Genomic DNA, 24213 nt, shown 5'->3' with positions numbered 1-24213 from the left:
ATATATCTGTAAAACCACTGTGCAGGAACAGTTAATAGTTAACTGGCACATAAACAATGCTCCGAGGCAGAGACTGCGCAAGCTTGCATTCTTGACTCTTGGAAGACACTCAAGCATGGGCTACAGCATCGATGCACATTTGGGGCACAGAGCAAACATTCAAGATCCCTAATACATGAAACATTGTCCCTTTTTGCCTCGCATCTGAGTCCTTTCTGTTCTAGAAGAATCAGTTTTCCAAATGTATAACCCAAAGCCACTGCTCTTCTGTAGAGAGGAGCTCAGGTGACCCGGTCCCCTCAGTGTAAGTGCTGTTACCAATGGTTCTGCCAAGCCCACACTTTTCCTTCTGTTGTTCCTATGGTTCTATTTCTGCCCCCTCCCACCATCTCACCAACCAGTTGACGGGAAGTATGTCTTCCCTAGTCATGGACTTTTTGCTTAATAGGTGGTTTTGATGTATAAAAACGAAGAACAGAACTGGCCAGAATGTAAATGATTTTCTCTTCCTTAAAAATCATATCATCAAACTTTTTGCCCTGCAGATGGCCCTTCTCTAACTGAACTGTCCCTGCTGGACTCCTTCTGCTGATCAATGTGCCACTCTGCAGCAAGTCTATGAAGATGAGCATTAGGAGTTTCACTTTGGGGAAGGTCAAAGGTAAAAACTTTTTTGGGTGATGGGGAGAAGGAGGTGTCACATGTATGTGAACACAGAGGGAAGTTCTTCAAGTTTTGGTCAATTGGATGTTGAGTTCCTTGAGTAGGTATTGTGCCATTTAACTTTGTGGCTACATAGCCTGGCATGTAGCAGGTGATCAGCTAATATTGCAACTGAGTGAGCGAGTGAAGGAATTCATGAGTGTGGTTGCTTCAGGTCTTGAAAGAAAACCACTGGCCTTCAGGTCAGGCATCTTGCTAGAATGGGAACGTCTACCTGTAAGTTCAAGGATCATTTCCCTTTTCTGCTCAAAGACATACAATGACGTTCAGTCCACATTTTTTATGGGCATGCTGATGTAGCGGACAAAGCAAAGATAACAGCTTCTGAAACCAACTTTCGAGGGTTTTGAAAGAAACTCTCACTGTATGGAGAAACTTTATACTTCTTCCATCCATCTCCGAGTCCCTCTTCTCCTCAGTAAGTCCCAGGGCGCTTTTCCAATCCCACATTGCTCTGTGCTGAAGCCAAAGCCCAGTTTCCTGCCTCAAAAGGCCCTTTGTTTGGGCTCTCTTTCCAAATCAGCATATCCTGAGCTTGAACCCTCTTGCTTTTGAGAACTCCGATGCCTTGGCAGCAGAAGGCTTTGCCAGCAGGTTTGTGGTCCTCACAGCTTTCAAAAACCCCAATGTGAGGGCATGTCTCTAGCTTAGAAACTCTTTTCATGGGAGGGGGGAGAGAGAGTATTATTTTAAGAGTTGCAAAAACAACTTCAAATTGACTCTTTAGTCTTTAATTGCTACCAGAAGACTGAGAACTTCTTGTTCTCTTGTATTTAATTAAGATGATAGTTTTAATCAACTTTAAATGATATTGGTTAATATGCTCTGCTCAGTCTCTCCGGCGGGCTTTGCCTCAGAACACTGGAATGCATTAAAGACAAATTTCCAACACGCTCTCTCCAAATTGGAAAACACCTTCCTACGGCAAACGCAGATGAGAAGAGAGCTGGCTACATGTGCGCAGCCGCTCAACGAGTCCTTGGAAGGACTCCAAAGTTACTTCTCCCAGATAAACTGCAGCTAATCCATGCTTTGTATACCACACGTGCTGTAAATCCAGACAGCACTCTCTCATACGCGTACTTGTGCTGCTGGCCAATTCTTTATGACAGATGAGTTTCCAAACCAAAAGATTTTATGGGCTAGGGTAGAGATTAATGTGGAAGAGCCTACCGTCTGCCACCAATCATCTCCCAATCGTGGGACAATCTGTGAGATGGGAACTGTTGTCCCATTTTACGGATGAGGAAACTGATGTTCAGAGAGGTTACAAACCCTTGCCTCAGGGTATAAGTTGGCAAACGGCGGAGCCAAGACTTGAGTCCAGAACTGTCCCCCAAGACATATCCTCTTCCCACTGTGCCAAAGTTTAAAACTTTATGACTCTGGAGTTTATAAACTGTGGGAACTTCTTACAGTGAATCTGTTGATCTCTCCTTTTATGTTGCACCCCTGTAACAGGATTCAGCAAATCAACGCAGTCAAGACTTCCAACCATGAAGCTCCCTCCTAAGTGTCTTTGATAGTTGATGACTTCAGCAGAACTTAGAGATCATCTAATTCAACTGTCCCATTATTAAGGGAAGGAAAGTTAGACCAATGGAACATAAGGGATTGAAGGTCGCTACCTAGTGCCAGGCTGGAAGGACTCAGAATGAGGAGGTGAAAGTACCCTATGGTTAGAGTAGTTAGGGTGTGGGCTGAGCAGAAACCAGCCTTAAGAAAGGATACTCTTTCCCATTGGCAGAGAATAAGGAAAGGGTGCTTTGAAGAGCAAAGACATGACCCAAAGCAGAAGGCAGACATCTGGGGCATGTCTAGGAAACAAGGAGACCCGGACGGATGAAGGTGGATGCCAATGAGAATACCTGTGCATTCAAAATAAGGCTGGCAGGAACTACAAACGGTTAAAAGTAGATGTCTCTGGGGAGTGGAATTTGGAGGGATGGTGAGAGGGCTACCCCCTCCTAACATAATCATATTTTTGGAATATTTTTTACTATAAGAGTATATTATTGTGCTTTGAGATGTTACGTTAAGGTTTAAAAGGCTTTGTCAATTACTGACCCATGGGGCCATTATCTGATTTGCAGAAGAACCAAAACCACAGAGTAAAGAGATGCTTTAAAGTATGGTATATATTGGATTTAAACCTGAACCTGCACAGTAAGGGTTTAATTTCCTCTGGATTTACTCATTTTCTAAGACAGTTCACTTCCCTGAGCCTAGTTTTCCCATATATACCGTGGGAGCGGGTAAGGGAAAACTCTCGATGCTTGGGACCATCCACCTCCTGTTTTGTAAGATTATTCTGAAGGATGGTCTCTGTCCCGATAGTCAGAGCTAAGGCAGAGGAACCATTCTGCTCAAGTGAGTTCTTCAGGGCAATGCCTTCTTCGACAATGGTACCTAAGAGCATCCTTCTGAGCTGCCCATCCAGACAACTGTGAAGGCACTGCCCCCGGCCCCCTAGCTCCATCTGCTACCTCTGTACAGTGTCCATGCTGTATTTTTAGAACTGCATCCGCCCAGTGTACACTGCAGAAGACTCACAGGCAGAGACTACACCCAATTCATCATTAGACATAAAAGGTGCTCAATGAATATTTGTTGAAGTGATGCATCACCACTATTTATTCAAGGGCTTTTAATTACAAAACTGATTAATATCATTATTAATGTTAATAATTACTTACCAGCATGGTACCAAGCATGGCGGAGGCTGGGTTAACATTATAGGAAGGTAGATTTTATGTAACAGAACCTTTTAAACAATTAGAACTGCTTCCCAGGAATAAAATTCACAATCACTGGAATTAATAGGCAGAGGCTTGATACTAACCAAGCAAAGATGGTTTAGAGGGGCGGCACTGGATTGGGGTGAAATTGGGAAGACTGATCAAGTGGTCTTGAAGCCTGGGTTTTGAAATAAGGTGTGTACAGAGATCTTGGGTTAATTCCTAGCACCTAACCGCTCTATGCCTCAGTTTGATCATATAAAATTGGACTAATCATACACTCATTCGCAGGGCTTGAGTAAAACACATTAGCTGCTCTTAACTGTTCGTTCCTTCCGCCTATAAATCAGATATTTTGATACTTCAGTCTCAGCCCTCTCAGAATCATGGGAAGCAAGGTTAGCCCAGATAAATACCTGAAAAGGCAAACATACAAATGTGCAGTGTCCTCAAATACTGGGGGATTGTTTTTCAATGTTTTTCCAATGGGTAAAAGCAATGAAGGAAATACTCTTGAAGTAACAGAAGTAAGAACGAGCACAGCAATACGATCAAACAGAAAAGAGCTGAGAGGAGAAACTCCTCCCCTTCCTCCTTTAGGGTAAACCGCATAATATTTTAAGGAATAGAGATAGAAATTTCGGAGGAAGCTCCCAACTGGGCAAAAGAACTCGAGAGTTCTTCATGCTGGAAGACTGAATGGTCCCATTGCTCAGATGAGGCAACAGAGTCACAGTCGCAGAGAGGGAAAGTTTCTTGGCTAAGGAGACCCAGTAAGTTAGTTAAGAAAGTTAGCAGACATAAACCCAGATTTCTTAACTCCCTGCTCGGTTACCTTCCCCAGACAGGAGGCACTTCCTGTCCTCACTCAGAGCCCCTCCATAAGGCAAGACTAGGATGAGAAAAATCACTCATCCTAAAATACAGCCCTAGCTTTTAGGGTAAGTTCAACTTTTTTTTTTCTTTTAATGGAAGCTATCACTGTTAGTACAAATTCAGTCTGTTGACCAAGTTCAAAACACCATGTGAATGCAAACTTGAACTTAAAATACCTAGCTGCCTTTGGTTAGTTACATAATCTCAATCTCTCAGGTTAGTTAATACTTTATTATGGGCTGTTACAAACTTTCCCAAGTGAAAGCTTTTTCCATTTCATCACATTGACTTGCAGGAAGTATGTACTAAGCACCAAGTGTTTACTTTTGTAATGATACTTAGTAATAATTCAGCTATTTATAGAAGAGATACTGTGTCAGTGGCTGCCTTAGGGCTGCTGTAGTGTAGGCAACAAAAATTGTATTTTTCTTTTTGCTTCTTGTCTATATTCACTAAAGTGACTTTCTATTGGCATTTTCTTTAATGTCTTGACTATAAAAAATTTTAAGCACCTGTTATGTCCAGTTCCATCTTAATAGAAAGCTATAAAGCAAACCCAACATTTTGACATTGGGAAGGTCAATACAAAATGCTATGATGCCCCAAAGAAGGACTAATCCTGCCCAAAGGAAACCAGAAAAGGCTTCACAGAGTGGCTGGCACCTGAGCATCAAGAGGTGAGCAATGCATATCAAGCAAAGAGGAAGAAGGACACAGTGGGAAAGTTCCTGGAACAGCCCCAGAATGGAGATGTCTGGGACAAGGGCATCACGGGGGATGTGGAAGGGATGGGGACGCAAGGGAAAGGGAAGCAGGAAGGGTTGGTTGGGGCCAGTTACTGAAGGGTCTCTAATACACTAAGCAGTTTTATTCTGTAGTCAACAAGGGGTCCTAAAAATCCTGAAGAGAAGGGCCTATGTGATCAGAACTACAGTTTTGAGAAGTGATTCCTGTATTGTTAATGCCTAAATGACATCTGGGATTCACTGTCCCCCTAGAAATAAAAACCTATAAAGGAATGTCTTCAAAGATAGGTGTATGATAGCATGTATCTAAAATGGGATAGAAATAGGGAGACTGGAGAAGAGAGAGCAGATTTAGAGGGCAAAATATATCCATCTATTCCTTGTACGAATATGACTTTGTAGATTCAAAGAATTTTCATATATATACATATACATACATGATACCATACCCTTGGTCTCAAGAGCTCGATGAGGTCGGCAGGGAATGAATCATTGCCTCCGGTTTATCATTCCTCAAGTGGCCGTGATGTCCCAGAAATCACCCAGCTAATACAGCCAAGTTGGGAACACAGCCCAGGATCAGCACGGAGCTGCCTCTTGCCTTTCTATTTTGAAATTTTCATTTACAAACTTAACGGGCACCAAAGGAAAAGTGGGAGGAGGGATAAATTAGGAGTTTGGGACTAACAGATCCAAATGACTGTCTATAAAACAGATACACAACAGATCTTACTGTGTAACTCAGGGAACTGCATTCAGTATCTTATAATAACCCAAAATGAGAAAGAATATCTATTCGTGTAACTGGATCACTATGCTGTATGCTGGAAATCAACAGAACATTGTAAATCAACTATATGGCAATAAGTAAATAAATAAAATTTCATTTAATTATCAGCTCAAGGCAACTGGCCATGTTTTCTCCAAGAACGACTGTGTGTCTATCTTCTCATCTCCTCACCTGCCCCTTGAGGGCAGGATCCACCTCTAGTACGTTATCTCTTTGTATTTATCTCAATAAATACTGCTGGAAAGATAAGACAGGCAGCTGAGTCCCAGGAATGCTCTCATCTATATTTTTTCTGACAACAGAGAATGGAAACTAGGCAATGATACACTTTCTCCATTCATCACTGGTCCACAGTGGGGGAACAGCCCTTGCTATGACTCCAATGATCTGAGGTGCCTCTGGCCAGCTGCTCTGTTACTCTGCATTCTAAGAGTGAAGGATCTGGACAAAACGGGCTTGCTCTCAGTCCTGTTGAACTTTTCCATGGGTCTGTGTTTGTCAAAGCCTCTTGCCAACTCAGTCCGAAAAAGAAATGTCCCAAAACTTCTTTGAGGAAAGGGGGGAAAAAAAGACCTGCTTTATACACTTGCTTTCATGCAAATCACATCACCATTGAAATCCCAGCTGAATAGGAGCCCTACAATAGCCTGGGAAACACACAGAGCCTCTAACCAAAGTGGAGGCTGCTGCATTTCCCTGCCTTTTTAACTCCTTTAGAGAACTGAGGAGAATTAACAACACAATCCGAAGCTGCTATCCCCCTGCAGAAAAGTCATCCCATTTCTGCAGGAAATCTGCGAAGTAGTCTCCTGCCTAAGGCTCTACAGAACTGAAGCTGGGATGCTCTTTGACATATTTTCAATCAAAGTGGACATACGGTCCAAGAGACCAGCTCCAAGCAGATTTTAGCAAAGCAGTTCCCCTGGAATCTCAGTAAATGATCTCTGCTAGTGATTAACTAGTTGAATTATTAATACAGTGTGTCACCATCCACCAAAAAGGATTGAGACAGGCGGTGCCCCCCAGGTTCCGAGAAAACTGAAATGAACTCCAACCTCCTCCTTAGAGGCTGTAGTGACATCCAAGAGAGTCAATAAGCCCCTTGCATTACTGCCCACCGGGAACATGGTCAGCCAAGTTCATGCCCTTCCCTCTTTCAGCCCAGAGGTTTTGAGTCTAATATCTGTCCTCTCAGAATTAACAAAGAAGCAGGCAATACTAAAGCGGGCAAAAGGCTTTAAACCCCAAATCCCACTTGAACGCTTTACAAGGTCTGATCATTTCACTTTAAAGCTTTCTGGCTTGCTGGCTTGCTTCATAGGCTCATTTTTGAAAATAACAGTCAGTGCAAATTCCAAGGCAGATCTGCACTGCGGGAGGGAAGAGCACGCATAGGTGCTCCCTGGTTCTCATCCCAGGGTCTTCATCATTTTCCAGATGCAGGATTCCCAGTAAGCTCTTCAACCTTTCCGAAGGACAACTGACACATCTGTAAAATCAGTTACGGCGGCATCTCCCCTTCATGGTTCTACGATTTGATGAGATACGCGAATGTGCCTGACTATAGTGTAAGGGTTCAAAAATGTTCCTCTCCCAGCGTCTTTCCTGTTGACATTGGGAGAATGACATTCTGGGTGTGGTGGTTTGGGTGTCTTGTTTTACTAACTTTTCAAGGCTGGGGCGTTGAAGAGCTAGAATGAGAAAAATTCATTGAGGCAAGAGGGAATATTTCCATTCCCATTCTCAGATGCATATCTTATCACCTGGTAGAACTATTCCGCGAAATAGGTTATTCATTAATAATAAATGTTAGGCTTTCACGGCTGAGGTCACCATAACCGCAAACAACCAATTTAAAGCAAAATGATAATTAAAGGTTCTTCAACGCCGTCAGTGGCCTTTGGAAAATTAAACCTAAAATCAAGAGGGCTTGTTTTCCCCCGGGGATTGAAAGCCCTGTATTTTGAATGCTTTGACCCAAGGAGTATGCTTTAATTTCCCAGCCAGCCTCTGAGAATCCTGCATTCACACAATAACTAGTGTACGGACCTTCCAAAGCAATGGCTCACTAGGGTGAGCAGAGCCCATCAGCCCTCCCACCGTGGCACTGGAGCCACCCCAAACAGATTTAAATGAGAAGCCTGTTAAACAAAAGATTCAAGTCTAGTGGTCCCCCCTTACTTACGGGGATACATTCCAAGACCTCCGCTGGATGTCTGAAACTGCAAATAGACCCGAACCCTAAACAGACTATGAATTTTCCTGTACATTCATGGCTATGGTAAAGTTTGATTTATAATTTAGGCACAGTTAGAGATTAACAATATGAATAATAAAAGTTATGTGATTGTGGTCTCTCTCTTAAAATGCCTGATTATACTGTACTCACCCTTCTTCTTGTGATGGTGTAAGATGATAAAATGCCTATGTGATGGGATAAAGTGAAGCAATGAGTCGGCATTGTGACCTAGCGTGAGGCTACTATTGACCTTCTGACCATACATCAGAAGGAGGATTGCCTGATTCGGGCGATCCTGGATCATGGAGCCACGATGGTTGGAGGTCAGCTGCAGACGATGCTGACGACTGGAGATCCTGGCGAGAGATTTGATCATACTACTCAGAATGCATGCAAATTGAAACTTACGAATTGTTTATTTCTGGGATTTTCTGTTTCATACTTTTGGACCGAAGGTAACTGAAACTGTGGAAAAGGAAACTAAGGGTAAATGACTACTGCAAGTTGGTGACACTTCTGGAAGTATTTTTCAGTCTCAGCCTGCCAGAAGTTCCTCCCTTCGATGGCACAATGTGCAGCTGCCTCAAAAGAAGATACTATGCATTTAACCAAACTTTATCCATTAAGGCCAAGATGACAGCAAGACAAATGCAAAGATGAGAAATAATGTATTAGGACCTTGCTCCCTAGAAACCTACCACGGAAGCCAAATTGACCCAAACAGCTACTTTGGGCCAGTGTCTAATGAAACCCACTGTGTGGATTTCTGCCACTTCCTGTCAGTGGTTGCTAACTTTACGACAATGTGGGTCATTTGTGGGGAAGAGGCTACTGGTGGAAGTTCTATTTACTGCATTTAATGAAGGTGCCGCATTCACAGCCACTCACCAGAGCAGCTCACAGTCCCTCAGTGTGACCCAAAGGTTACACAAGCCACAAGGACAGCAAATGGAGCCCATGGTGCAAAAAGGGCCACTAGCAGAGAGACCCACTACTGCTGCCCTGAAGTGAGTGACACAGGCCTAGTTCAAGTCCCTACTCCCTTTAAGAAGCCTTCCCAGGGTCAATGGTCTTCCTCTCATCTAGATTCACAGAGCAGCTTATCCACTCGACGACATCCAACTTTTCCCCAACAAGATCCCTCACGGTTCCCTCCTGACCCTCTGTGAGGTCTGGAAGATGTCCTTATTTACCAGGTAAACTGTATTTCAATGGTTTCTCCACTTTTGACAGACAGAGAAAACGAACTATGGTTACCAAAGGGGACAGGAAGAGGGGAGGAATACATTAGGAGTTTGGGATTAACAAATACAAACTACTATACATAAAATACAAAAATTAACCACTATATATAAAAATAGATTAACAAAACAAATGTCTTCTGTATAGCACAGGGAACTATATTCAATATTGTGTAATAACCTTTAATGAAAAAGGATATGAAAACGAATGTATGTATGTATAGGTACAACTGGGACATTATGCTGTACACTAGAGATTGACACAACAACAACAAAAAAAAATAGGTAAACAACAAGGACCTACTGCATAGCACAGGGAACTATACTCAATTTCCTGTAATAAGCTATAATGGAAAAGAATCTGAAAAAAATATATAAGTATATATATGTATACCTGAGCCACTTTGCTGTACAACTGAGACTAACATTGTAAATCAACTACACGTCAATAATAAATAAAGTTTTAAAAAAATATTTCACCACTTTTGTTAATCAAAGCCTGGGAAGTGCCAATCGCATCTCCTGAGGAGTGGAAGCAACCAGCCAGACCAGAGGGGACCGCCGGGTGTCACTCCACGGTCAAATCACAGGCACGGAGCGCTAGGGCTTCGACCAGTCCAGGCCGAGGCGGATGGTCTGAGTTACTCTAGGCAAGTTAATCATTGAAAAATGTACAGAACATGTTAGATATTTTTGAAGTACTGAAAAGAGCGTGCGAGGCCCCGTGATTGCCCTGATGCACCTTGATGGGTCCAGAGGACAAGGGGTGAGAATCACGAGTCTAACTCACTTTGGACAGTTCATCACGTGTTGCTGATGTGAAAGTGGGCAGGGAGTAGCGGGGAAGACCTGGGCTTCAGAAACACTCGGAGAACTAAAGCAGGACAGCCTAGTGGTTAAGAAGGGCCTCGTGAGACAGACCGCTCAGGTCTGACCCCAACTCTCAAACTCACTTGCTGCATAACTTTTGGTGAAGTTATTTTTAATGTCTCTGAACCTCAGTTCTGTAAATGGAGGTAATAGTAATAAAGAATCCACAGGCTCATTGGGAGGGTTAAATAAGAGAATGCATGCACACTGCTTCGCCCAGTGAGAGGTACACAGCTGGGACTCAATAAATGTTAGCAATGGTCATTATTTAGTCAGGCTTCAGTCCAAACCCCAAGCCTAACACACATTAGCCATGTAAATTTGGGCAAATCATCTACCCTCACTGAGCTGCAAAACCGGTTATTGACATCTACCTTGTTCTGTTATTGGAAAGATGAAGTGAGATGGCACCTAAAACTCCTAATAATAAAGGCTGAGTGCCTTTTCCTCACCCTCTTGTATTATATGTGGTTTAATTTTCATGCACTTACAGCTTAACCTTCAGTGTGAGTTATCTCCTGGCACCCAGCATACGAATCTTAAAAATGCACAGTAGAGGGAGGGCATAGCCCAAAGGCAGAGTGCGTGCCTAGCATGCACGAGGTCCTGGGCTCAATCCCCAGTACCTCCATTAAAAATAATTAAACCTAATTACCTCCCCCTTGACAAAACAAAACAAAAAAAGCACAATAATTGTAATTTCTGGGATGAAATTATGCAGACAACCATATCTCGGGGGCGGAGGGGGTGAAAAAAGTCACCCCTATTAGGAACTATAGTTCTAGTTTGTGGTCTTAAAAGTATTATTAAGCAGATCTGAGGAATATTTAGATTCTGATAGTTGTACTTTTTTTTTTCAAGATACTCGGAAGATCAAAGGCTGTTTTTCATCTCGCTGAAGCAGGAATCTGCTTGTCACACCCTGTTTTGTGGCAGCACATTACTGGGCGGGTGAGTGGGTCCAGCTGACCACCCAGCACCTATTCCTCAGCCAGCCTTATTGTTCTCTGCTCACTCATCTTAAACCCAGTGACACTGTTACACTGATTGAAAACTTTGTTTCTTTGTGAAAAATTCTCTGAGGAACAAAGCAACACTATTGTGGTTTCTTGAATATGTTAATTCCAAAGGTCTTCGGTCAAACTTTTGTATTTTTTCCACACATATTTGAATGAATCTTAAGATACTTCTAAAATGGGGCAGCCACTACGGAAAGTAGTTGGGCAGTTCCTCAAAAAGTTAAACATAGAGTTACCATATGATATGATCCTGCATTTCCTCTCTGAGGTTTATATACCCAGAGAATTCAAGATGTACGTCCAAACAAAAATCTGTACATGAATGTTCACAGCAGCACTATTCATAATAGCCAAATAGCAGAAATAACCCAGAGATTCTCCGAGTGATAGATGTATAAGCCAAAAGTGGTATGTCCATATAAAATGGAATATTACTTGGCAATAAAAGTAGATGAATAGATAAAAAACAAGTTTATACTGTATAGCACGGGGAACTATATACAATATCTTGTGGTAACTTATGGTGAAAAGAATATGAAAATGAATATATGTATGTTCCTATATGACTGAAGTATTGTGCTGCATGCCAGAAATTGACACAATGTTGTAAACTGACTATACTTCAATAAAAGTATATTTTTTAAAAAGTAGACTAATATATGTATATATATGTATGACTAAGACATTATGCTGTACACCAGAAATTGACACATTATAACTGACTATACTTCCAATCGTTTTTTTAAAATTAGATGTACTCAAAATGCTGAACATACATGATACAATATGGATGAACGTGAGAAATGTTATGCTGAGTGAAAGGCAAAGAAACAGAAAGTTGATAGTGGTTGCCATGCGATGGGGGAGGAGGGGAAACGTGGAGTGACAGCTAATGGGTATCAGTTTTTTGCTTTTTTGCAGTGATAAAAATGTTCTAAAATGGATTGTGGTGACGGTTGCCCAACTCTGTGAATACATTAACAGCCAGTGAACTGCACACTTTAAATGAATAAATGTTACCGTACGTAAATTATACATCAACAAAACTGTTTTAAAAATACCATTATAACCCAAGGAAAATCATTTCTCTAAACCAAGAGGATTTCCAATGGCCCATTTATTCTAAGGGGCATTTGAGAAATCCCAGAGCAAAAATTGTATATATATACACATATAAAAATATACATGCATATCTCTTTATGTATACATATATGCATACATTATTACATATGTGCATATATATTGTAGCCTCATCTTTCTAATAAGGCTATGAACATGAAGAATCTTTACTAATTCTATAATACAGACCTCTTAAGTCTTCTACAAACACTGCATTTCCAGTATTTGTGGAGGGAGCAGCATCACCGCAGCACAAAGGCTCCCAACCAGGAGATCAGGACCCCCCTGGAACCGCCTTCTCAATGGTCCTGCTCCTCTGTCCCCAGTGCCTTCAGCTCAGCATTATCTGCCTCCCAGTGGGTCTCCTCCTTGGCCTCCAATTTCCCTCCCTGCAAACCCAGGGATCTCAAACACAAATCAGATTAGATTAATCTCCTCTTAAAAACTGTTCATGAATGCGTTCATTCCAAATGTTGTCTGTTAAACTTTTATACTTTTTTTTCCCTTAGACATTTTAACTAGCCTTCTGATATTTCTAAAATGGTACAGCTGCTATGGAAAAACAGTTTGGTAGTTCCTTTAAAAGTTTCACATGGCATAATCATGTGACCCAGCAATTCCACTCTTAGGTATATATACTGTGTTTGGTTTCTGCATGAAATTTTCCATAATAAAAAGAAAAATGAAAACTTTAAAAATAAAACTTCATTTGCTGGTCCTCCAAAATAAAGTTCAAGTTCCTTAGCGACTTGTCACTTTTGGCCCCCTTTATAATCAGGCTCTGAACTGTCGAACTGTCTCTCCAGCCTCATCCCCAACATACTCTTTCCCCACCAACTCAGTGCTAATACACACTTACACCCCAGCCTCCAGCTACTCACCCTTCCTAAATCTGTTTGTGGTTTCACGTCTCAGCACCCATTGCTCCCTCTGCTGCAATACCCTTTCCCACTTCATGGCACGTGGGCTATTATTTCTCTTGCAAGACTTCATTGCTCTTCTTTGCAGCTACAGCCCTTCCCTTAGCACTCCCAAGTCAGCAGCGCTTAGTGTATAAAATTATGCAAAAGTCTGTTACCCATTCACCAGCCTGGGAATTCTTAAAGGACAAGGAACCCCACCCCCAACCCCACCCCAGAAGAAGTCGGTGGTGGGGGGATGGTGGGGAATGCACTTAATAGATGCTCAAGAAATATCTGCAGAAGAGAAGACTTAAAAGACAGGTACAAACGTAGACTTAATTAAATAGACTCTAGAAATTATACTGATTGATGCCGCAAACTAACATGGGGACAAAATATAAAGAAACCACCAATGAGAATAGTTTCCTTCGTGTCAATATAATCTTGTCTATTACATGCTTTAGGGATACACAAACAGGAACCAAAGCATCCTGCTTATTACGACAAGGCGCTCACACTGATTTGCATTTCTCTGCAAAACTCTCAAGGCATATAATTTTGTTAATTTGTGACAAACCTCAAAAACACACTTACCACCAATACTCTGATTGCAATATATGCTTTCAAAGCACCCAGAAATCAGCAAGTTCCTTTCAAAAGTCGCCAACTGGATCTTATGTGTGTTGTTCAGTTTGGTTTGTTTTAAATTTGGAAATTTTCATACAGACCATAATTTATAATTTTACCCGGACCTAACGGAAGCATAGTTTCACAAGACTCTTTAAGAAACTGACCAAGCCTTCTTTTGAATGTTGAGACCGCCAACTAATGCATGACCTTGAGAAAATTATTTTATCTGAGACTCAGTTTCCTTCTAGGTCAAAAGCAAAAACTTCAACAACGTGAGCCCTCTCTCTTCTCTCTGGGGACACACTGCTTGAAAAAGATGGTGCCTACTGAAGGTCAAATCAGTCAGCAGTGATCTTTGGTAATAAGCACTTTCTGGAACAAGCACCAGTTTAAAGAAAAGTGATACAGCCAAAAAAAAACTGCCTAGTCCTTCAGATTTGCCCCATGTATCTCTGGCCTCATTCAACTATCATCCCCTGATTTGGATTAAAAGGTAAACCTGTTTGTCTTGTTCCTCTTTTAAATGACACAGGCAGGAGGAAAAAACAGACTAGAACTCTCTGGAGAACTACCTCAGAAATGGTATCAAATTTCAAACCGACAAGTACACACCAGAAAAGCAAAAATGGTGTTAAGGCAAGACCTTGGTTCTAGGCCCTGCTTTTTGACTATCGCTGGACAGGTACTAACCAGTCCAAGCCTCAGGTGTCTCCTCTGTGAATCAAGGGTATGGACTAGGGACACAGTGACAGTGACAGAGCAGAGAGTGAGGGACACCACCCCGCACTAGACCAGGCATTGCCTCACAAGTTCATGACACGTGTTATCCCATTTTACAAATGGGAAGAGTGAGGCCTGAGACTGTCATAACTTCCCTGAGTGCAGGCAGCTAATAACCATAAGCAGCTTCCACCTGTCTGTCTCTAAAGCCTGTGCTTCCCCTCAGACCTCCCACCCATCCCTGTTTAAAGAGGCCAATTTTTCTGACGGTGATGAAAAATGACCTTGGTATTGTTGATAATGAAATCCCCAAGGTACTTGCAAATTCTAAAGATTCCATGAATCTAGGCGCTGCAGAATTGCTCCGATGGAATTTTCTTTATTATGGCCACAGGGAGGCCCATTCAGCACATGCTAAGCTGTTCTGCATTTACAAATAACTCTGTCTCCTCCACTGCCCAACAGGATCCTTGAGTTAAGCCTCATATTATGTCCCAGATTGAGCCCTGGAGAATGTATTGTACATGTTCGACTGAATAAAATCAAAATAAATGAAATGGAATGGAAAACAGGGGGTCTTCACTGCATTAAGTGCATTGAAAAGTGGGCACAAGGTAAGCTGACAAGAACTCTGGAAGATTTAGAGACCACCTACCAGCTGGGCACCCTGGGGCAAGTTACTTAACTTCTCTGAACTGCACTTTCCTCCTCCACAGAAGGAACCTAACATCTATACCACGTGGCTGGCCTGAATAATAGATCTGATAACTAGCACAGTTCCTCCTTTCGTCGAGAAATACGAAGAATGCCCTGGATGGCAAGCATTGTGATCATTTTCAATCACTACCGTTCTTTTTAGATTTTTCCCTTGGCCGTCACAAAATGCATAGAAGAGCTGATCCTAAAACAGACCGTTTGTCCAGATTCCCTGCCAGCCTTCCTAAGGTGTATGTGTCTTTCTCTCAAGATGATACGGCCCTGTCCCTTCCAGAGGGAAGGATGTGACCACCAAAGGATACTGAAGTCCCTGCACTGTGACTTCTCCCAAACCTGCCACTGCTTTTCTTTTCTTTCTTTCTTTCTTTTTTTTTTTTTTGTAATTGAAGTATAACCAGTTTACCAAGTTGTGTCAATTTCTGGTGTACAGCATAATACTTCAGTCATACAGACACATACATATATTCGTTTTCATTTTCCTTTTCATTATAGGTTACAGCAAGGCATTGAATATAGTTCCCTGTGCCGTACAGTAGAAACTTGTTTATCTATTTTGTATATGGTAGACACTGCTTTTCTTTGGCTGATGGAAAACATTTGTGTTCCCTGCTTTTTTTTCTTAGGATTCTCTTAACAATTGTTTCCCCTAATACATTTCAGGCAACTTGGCTGCCAGAAAATGAAAGACAACTTCGTAGAACCACGGAGGAGTAAGAACATTGGGAAGGAAAGGAAAATTCTACTGTTCCTATCACTGATAATAGCAACATAATACCTGATAATGGGTGGGGGGGAGCATAGCTCAGTGGTAGAGCACATGCCTAGCATGCACAAGGTCCTCGGTTCAATCCCCAGTACCTCCATCAAAAATAAATAAATAAAAACCTAATTACCTCCTCCCCCTAAAAAAACCTGACAATGACAGGGTGGTTTTTCACTTTTCAAACTGCTTTCAGATTTGCGTTCTCAGCTGTGCATCATGGTACAAGGGTGTCATGAGGTTTGCTTTCTTATTTTACAGATAAGGAAACTGAAATCTAAAAAGCTAAATATTTTTTGTCCAAGTCACACATGTGGATGACTTTATGTCAGAATTCAAACCCAGATCTGGGTGAATCCAAAGCTCATGGTCTTTCTATAATACTTTGCCAAGCTAACTTTGATCTTTTAAAGGCTCTCTTTAGAAATCTAATTTATTCATGTCACTTTTTATTCATACACAAACCTCAATATCTCAAAAGAAAACACTTACAGAGTTAACACCTCATTTATCCAAAGTGGTCACTTGGCTAACAACTGCCACTACAGAGAACTCAGTTTAGAACCCAGAAATAAACAAAAATCAGCCTGTCAGCAAGTAGGAGACACCACCAAGTCCTTGCACTGAAAATGACAAAGAGACCTTCAGGCCGGCACCCAGAGGTAATTTTTCCCCTTGAAAGAATCCTAACAACCTTGAATATCTTTACTGAAAAAGACAGGTGTGCTAGCCACAAGCAGAACAGAAAGCACAGACAGCCTAACAAGGAGAAAAGTGCCAGAACATCCAGTCCCTCTATGGGAACCGACTGTCCTCCTCAATTGCTCTTAAGACATTAGCTGTTAAGCAACACAGTGGTTCTTAAATTGGCCTGTTAAGACCCACCAGAAGCTTTATAAAATACAGAGTCCTGGGCACTGGCCCAAAGTCTCCTGAATTTGAATCTTCCAGGAAGGAGCCTGAGAATCTGTGTGTCACACTAGGTGGGTCTCCTTATTAGCTGAGTTTGTGAAGTACTGACATAGCAGACATCCCCCAAATACATGATCCCTCCTCAAATAAGGGCAGGGCATCTCCACAAATATAATAACTGCCCACACAGGGAAGGTGCCCTCGACTCTGGTCTCATTAGCATCACGCTGTGCACAACTGGGTTTGCCAGTGCAAACAACTGCACAGGAAGAGAGGAAGAAAGAATCTGAAATTGACAGGAAATCCCAAGGGGTGACAGTGGAAAAGGACCCCAGCTCTGGCTTTAGCAGTCTCCCACAAAGGCAGCTGTACCCCGATGGTCTATCGCTTAAGTGTAAGAGGAAGGGACGAAAGTGCTAAGGAAAAAAAAAAATAGCCAATCCAGACAATGAGGAAATAGAGGTTTTCAACCATCCTGGAAGAGTCAGCAGGGCTCACCTATGAAAAGGAGGCTCCCTTCTCATTTCACCCCACGCAGGATGCTTCTTGGCTGGGAGGTTCACCCCATGAATGAAAATCTGTTTCTACAGCCTCTGATTCACATGGTAGGTTAAGTTTTCAAAATCTACTGGATTATTAAAAACACAAGCTCAGTGACTATAATAATCAAGTAACAAAAAGTAGGGAAACGTCACCTGCTGTGCTTGCTCATTTGTTTGCTTGTAATTCCTATAAATTTTAGGAAGCGGGGAGAAGACACACCTGGCCAAGAAGCATCTAGCCAGTTTCTCAGCATATTGGATTCACTCTAGGAAAAGACTGTGCTATTTTCTCTCCGGAATGAACCCCCATTTAAGCTAATTTTCAGCAACAATTCTTTGATTTAAAAAAATCTAACAACTCAATGGATAACGCACAGTCTAAGAGAAGCAATGACTGGGTGTCTGTGTCACAGTATCTACCAGCACAGACTCATAAAATCATTAGTACCAGAAAGGCTCTGAGAGATGCTGTAGTCTCTCCCCTTTGTGATGATAATCAAGAGACCAAAGTCAAGGGGATGTTCCGAAAGTCACACAGCAAGGCAGTGGCGGTACCAGACCGGAGCGCCTGTCTTTCTGGGTCCCTTGTCCCTGTAATGACTCACAGTGCTAATACAGTCAAGAGCTAAGCAGAGTGCATGTACCAGGGAGACGTTTAACAAATGCCAGTGTCATTCCTCTCTGCTAGAAATCGATCCCAGAATGTCACATGGCAGGCTTAGACATTAGATACAACCCTGCCCAACCAGTCATTTCACCGATGGAAAAAACTGAAACCCATTAAAAACCAATTTGTCCACAACCACAGATCTAGATGGTGGCGCTGGCCAGCCTGGAACCTGTAATAACACATGATGAGTTTACATATCTCATAGATGGAACAGTCCTAGAATTTTACCTCAGCCATTTAACTGCAAATCAAGAAGTGTCCCCAAAACGTTCTAGAACCACTAAATCACATAGCATTGTGGCTGATCATCCAGATTGTCTTATTTTGTCCCATTTGAGCTTCCTTCTCTCTGCTTCATTGACATGTTTCCTGGTGGGGATGGCTCAGAAGTCAGGCCTTTCACACCAAACCTGCCCAAGCACCTGCTCCCTCAACTGTCTCCCATCATCACCATTGGCTCAGCTAACCTACCTGCCCATATCAAAAGCCAACAGTCTTCCTGAACAAAAGAAACTTCCCTCAAGAGGGTTCAGAAGGATTATACTGTGAAGATTAGATGGCTCAAGAATTCTGCTAAATTTTAGGGTTTCCTTCCCAGCTAAAGTTTAGATCAACATTATGCTGTACACCAGAAGTTCACACACTGTAACTGACTATACTTCAATAAATAAATAAATATTTTTTAATAAAAAAAATGAATGGAAATCATCTGTTTTCAACTCATTGGGCAAATGTGGCCTTCTCCTATTGGAAGAGGACGCTGTATGGTCTTCACTATAATATCACCATCAAGTTTTCATTTCATGGTCTCATCTACCTACGGTTCTGAGACACAACATCTGCAGACAACCACAAAATGTCCATCTGGGTTATAATCCCTTGCATTTGCCCAAGTCTTGAGAGATGACCAATAACTTTCACTTCTAGTATTTCCTCTGATCCTCACAGCAACATAATGAGGCGGCCGTTCTGATCACCATTTGGTGGATGGGTTAACTGAACTCAGAGGATGAAGGGCCTTGAACAAAGTCCACAGGACAAAAAGCTGGACCTGTCTAACACTGCTCAAGCATCAAAGTGCGTGGGTTGGGAGGAGGCACTCAGGGCATATCTGGAGGGGGACAGGGAGGAGACAGGGGATGGGGCAGAGAAGCTCCATATGGATTTATCGAAGCTCTGCATTTGTCCTACAGCCATGCACTGCCCCTTGTCCTTTCATTAGAGCCAATGTCTCAGGGGGTAAAAAGGTGCCCTCACAATCTGGGAATTCCTTAGTGCTCGAACTGGCCCCAGATCAAAATGATCCCTTGAGGGGACGAGACCATATTACTGACCAGGAGAGTTGAACCACCTTTGTCCATCTGTCTTGGTGCAAATGACTAACTGGAAAACGTGGAGGGACAAGGCTTTCTGCAAACCAAGCTTCAGGATTTTCTAATGAAAATCTGAGATTCAGAATTCTTCAGATGAGGGCAGAAAAGTGGGATGGACTCCAGCCATGCTCGCTGAGGATTAGGGATCAACTCAAATTGACTTCAGTGTGATTCTCAGTTTTCTCATCTATAAAATGGAGATTATCTCTTCATAAAGGTTGCAGTGAAAAGTACATAAACTGATTTATCTTTAAAAGAGGCTAACAGAGCTTACGAAAACAGCAGATGCTCCTCCTTCCTTGCCTGGGAAAATTCTCTGCTGTGCTCTTGTAACCTGGGACAGCAGAAGCATTGCACAAAAAACCAGAAGGCCATACACATTATGCAACTGAAAGGAAAACAAATCGATTTCAGAAAAACAGCCATGAGAAGATTCATAACTATATTTATAAAAGCAATAATTAGCAAAGATAGCTATTCACTCAGGGGGTAAACTCCCATCGGTGATTCGCTAACACCAGATTCTTTTGGCCTTCAAAAGAGAGTGGACTTCTGTTTTTCTCACCGAGAATTTAACATTCCAAAAAGGTATGTGAAATGAGTTAAGCTGCTTGCATATTTTCACTTACATAACACCTATTTTGCACATCAGCTTTTCTTTTGTCCAGATACAAGGAAATGGAGCTTGCTGTATATTCCTGCGAGAGAATAAACAAAACTGTCTCGCTTTTTCATATATTAGGGCCTAATAATCCAGACCGTGCGATCAATAAACTGTATAAAAATTAAACCATGCTGACAGTCTTAGGCAAAGAGTGAACCAAGTAGAATCAATTTTTTTTAGGACTGTGGTGTGTGGAATATTAAAATCACATGGTGTGTTAATAATTTTCTTTTGGAAGCCGAGTAGAGTTCTCCTGCATAAATTTCGCAAGTAAATGTTTACCTTACAGTGTCTCCTATTAAAGGCGGTAGAACAAGGCATTACATTAGTGATACTGTAATAGAGCCCATGCATGGGGAGACCCTTTGAAAAAGACTTTGTGGACATGATGTTAATGGCAAGGGACATATCCTTAAAACAGATAGCTATGTGCTTCTTTCAGTAAAATACAAGGTTCCTGTCATCTTACTAACTTCTTTCAGGTAAACAAAACCATGTGCTCGAACAGACCAACAGCGAGTACATATAACAGCTAGGTGTACAATATTCGCTTTGGGGGGGGAGGCACAGGAAGAGTCTCAGATGAACTGACACATGCAAACATACACCTTACTTACACCTTCAATGCACAACAGTATTTGGGGTTTCTTGTCCCTGGCTTAACTAATGCTGGTATGTGTGTCTTTCTGCAAATTCCTTCACGCTTTTTTCTTTGATAAGATACACCATCTCTTGGGACTGCCTTCTGAAATCCGAACACGGAGAGAGGAGAGAACAATAAAACTGTCGGAAGGCTGTCAAGCAAGTTCTAGCCGGGCTTTCCTAATCACAAAGTAGGAGGTAGGAGGGCACCTCGAACCTACAGTTTAGAAAGAGTTCACCCTACCACCAACAAAACTCACCAGTAAACACTGGGAAGCCCCAGGCAAGTTTACAGCAAACAGATTCAGTGTGTTTATGTGCTCCTTGTACTCCCCCAGGACCAGGGAGGGTCTTTTAAAAACTCAATAGCTTGGCAGGGAGACTTTAAGCACTAATCTTCCCCCTGTGCATCATAAGCCAGTTGCCTTCAGGAAGGTAGGCCCCCCAGTGACAATTCCTTTACATAACATCTTAATGTAGAATTCATATGAAGAGGTGGGAACAGGGTTTGCCACCTGAACTAGTCACCTGTCTTCCCTCCCACAGAGCACAATTTTACCTTCAGCTCTGTCTCTGTCAGAGTATCTAAAAAGGGGCCATTCTTATTTGTAAACTCTGAAAGTCCCCTTTCTCTCTGACTCTCAAAATGTACTAAGGCCGGTCAAGCCAAGGACAGATGGACCTCTGGGAAGGACCCTGCTATGAACACAGGGATGTTCAGCTCCAGCCCAAGAAGTCTCTGGTTTGCACACTCTGCGTGGACAAATCCATTTCAAAGGGGACTTGAGCCTCCGTGCAGGAGTTCTATTTTAAGGGAACTGAATTGGGAACACAGATGTTTCTTCAGTCAGCAGAGTTGGCAGAACAGCTCCTGGACCGAATCCGAGTTCTTAATGCAGGAAGGGGCCCCGAGAGCATCTACTTCAACCCTCTCACTCCACTGATGAGGAAACTGAGGCCAAAGAGGCAGATAGGTGGCACACCCGGCAAGTGGCTGAGTGGCAGTGTCCTGGTGACAAGTCCTGCACGCTTTCCATTACACCAAGATTCGCTTTAAAAATAAAAGAAAGAAAGAAAAAGAAAAGCTACGCTGACTTCAACCTCGGATCTCCTGTAGATTCCTGTCAATAGCCACCACCACCACCCCCCCCCCGCCCCGGGGGCGAGTCCATAAATCCTTCTTACTCTCTTCCCCTCTCCAACCCCTTTACTCCCGCTCTGTCAGCTGTGGCTTCCAATCAGTTTGGAAAACTGAAGTGGACTACAGCCTCTACTTTCTGGAAGTACAATTAATTGTGGTCCCGAAGCCTGACCGTGGCGAGCCTTCCCAGAGCCGCAGTTTCCCGCTGGGTGAAATGGGGCTCCTCGCCCGTCCTGCACCGAGTCAGGGAGAGGGCTAGTCCAAACTATCACCTGGCACACAGTAGGCACCTAAAAAGTGACTGCTGGATCGGCATCCAGGCCGTAGAGAGCACCCTCCCAACCCCTGGGGGGCGTTCAGGGGAGCAGCAAGTGACGAGGCCAGCTTGCAAGTCCCGAGCCGAGGCAGCCCCGGCGGAAGACTTGGATGTTTACATTCGGCCGGGGTTTAGGCAGCGCGGCTCCCGGCGGGAGCCCGGCGCTCCAGGAGATCCATTTACTGGGAGGGAGGGCCACCAGCTCTGGGTCCCAGTTCAGCCGACTTCCCGTATCCTAACAGGGCGGGCCCACACCTTTCGTGGGATTCTGCCTGGGCTTCCAAACGGAGGCGGCTTTGAGGATGCGGTGTCCAAGCGGCCCGCGAAAGCCGCTACCGCGCCGGACCCTCCTTTACAGGCCAGGGAGGCGGCGGGATCGGGGAAGGCAAGGGCCCGGGGACCGGGAGCGGCGCGGAGGCTCCCAGAGCGGCCGGCGCGGCGGGGAGACGCGGCCCTGCGCCAGGAGCGAGCACCGAGCCCCGCGCGCAGCCCCCGGGGCCGGGGTGGGACGCGCGCGGGGCGGCGAGGGCCGAGGGCCAGCGGGACTGGGCTCACCCATGAAGAGGCAGAAGAGGTCCAGGCAGACGAGCAGCACCCGCTTGCTGCCGCCCTTCCTCGGGTTGTTGTTGAGCGCCGGGCTGCCGCCGTTCTTGCTATCCGCGACGATCGCCTTGTCGTACCTGTAGTTTTGCATGGCGCTGGCCCCGAGACAGCAGTCACACACCCAGACACCCGGGTCGCCTCCTGGCCGAGGCTGCTCGGGAGAGTGGCGGGTCTGGCTCGGGGTGCAGCGGGAGAAAGCGGCCCCGCTGCCCGCTTCCAACGCAAGCGGCGGGGCTTTCTACTCCCCTGGTGCTCCTCTGCTTTTCCTGTCTCAACCCCGAATCGTTCGAAAGTCCAAGGGGAAAAGAGCCAACTCCCGAGCAGAAACTTGTGCAAAGCTGCGCTGCGCTGCGCTGCTCTGGACGCTCGGCGCTGGCGTGCCTGTGCGCAAAGCAGCGAGTGGGCAGCGCGGGCGCTCGGCCACCTTCCTCCGCAGCCGGTTGCTTAATGAATGGGAGCTGCGCGCAGCCCAGCCACCCCGGAGCGCTGCCCCGACTCCAACTTTTCTCCTCCTCCTCCTGCTGCTGTGCCGCTGCTGCCGCCGCGGCTGCTGCTGTGATCGCCTGGGTTTGTTTTCGGCACTTTTATTTCACGAGGTCCTTTAAAAAAAAAAGAGAGAGAGAGAGAGAGAGGGAAAGAGAGGGACCTCCTTACTTGGCTCTGAAGGGATTCCGAAAGCACAGCCCCTTCCTTAAGCAGCCGAAGACGTAGGATAATTAAGGCCACATTTCCCCCCACCCCCTTACAAAAAAAAAAAAAATTCCTAAAAGGAAAAGTTACTCTCAAACCAGAGAATCCGGGAGCCCCTAGCGTTCAGAAACACTAAATTGTTACAAAAGAGGGGGGAAATGTGAATAAAAAGAAACATTTTCTCGCTGACCTTGGGTCAGGCAAAACTGTTGAGGCTGTGCAGCTAAAAAGCATTTCTCCTCCCTTACACATTTGTCGCTTTCGAGTCTTGGTTTTGATTTGAATCGTATTATTCCGAAAATACTCAAAGAAAGGTGTCTTTGGTTTTCTTAAGTTCTTAACATCCAACACCGGAGACTGCGCTGGATTCTGAGGATACTAACAGGAAAAGGACTGCATGACTCTGGAGCTACACCCTGTGGATTGGATCCTGGCTGTGGCTCTGAGTCTCGGCTTCCCCCTATATAAACTGGAGAAAATAACTGTTTCTCCTAAATAGAGTAATTGTAAAGACTCAGTTAGCTAATCCATATAAGCGCCTAGAACAGTGCCAGGTATATAGCAAATGCT

At 43.8% G+C, this 24213-nt stretch overlaps 1 protein-coding gene across 1 annotated transcript in view; it reads right to left on the bottom strand.

The window, feature by feature from the left end:
• PLPP3 (phospholipid phosphatase 3) overlaps positions 1–23675 on the bottom strand; it is an 82818-nt gene extending 59143 nt beyond the window's left edge. The window contains exon 1 of the mRNA XM_031465203.2: positions 22906–23675. Coding sequence (XP_031321063.1) covers positions 22906–23044 — 139 coding nt within the window. The 5' untranslated portion in view covers positions 23045–23675. The remainder of the gene's footprint in view (positions 1–22905) is intronic.
• Positions 23676–24213: the final 538 nt, after the last annotated feature.

Source organism: Camelus dromedarius, chromosome 14 (genome assembly GCF_036321535.1).
Source record: "Camelus dromedarius isolate mCamDro1 chromosome 14, mCamDro1.pat, whole genome shotgun sequence".
NCBI lineage: Eukaryota > Metazoa > Chordata > Mammalia > Artiodactyla > Camelidae > Camelus > Camelus dromedarius.
Note: the sequence above shows the minus strand (reverse complement) of the source record. Positions and strands in the feature narration are given on the sequence as shown.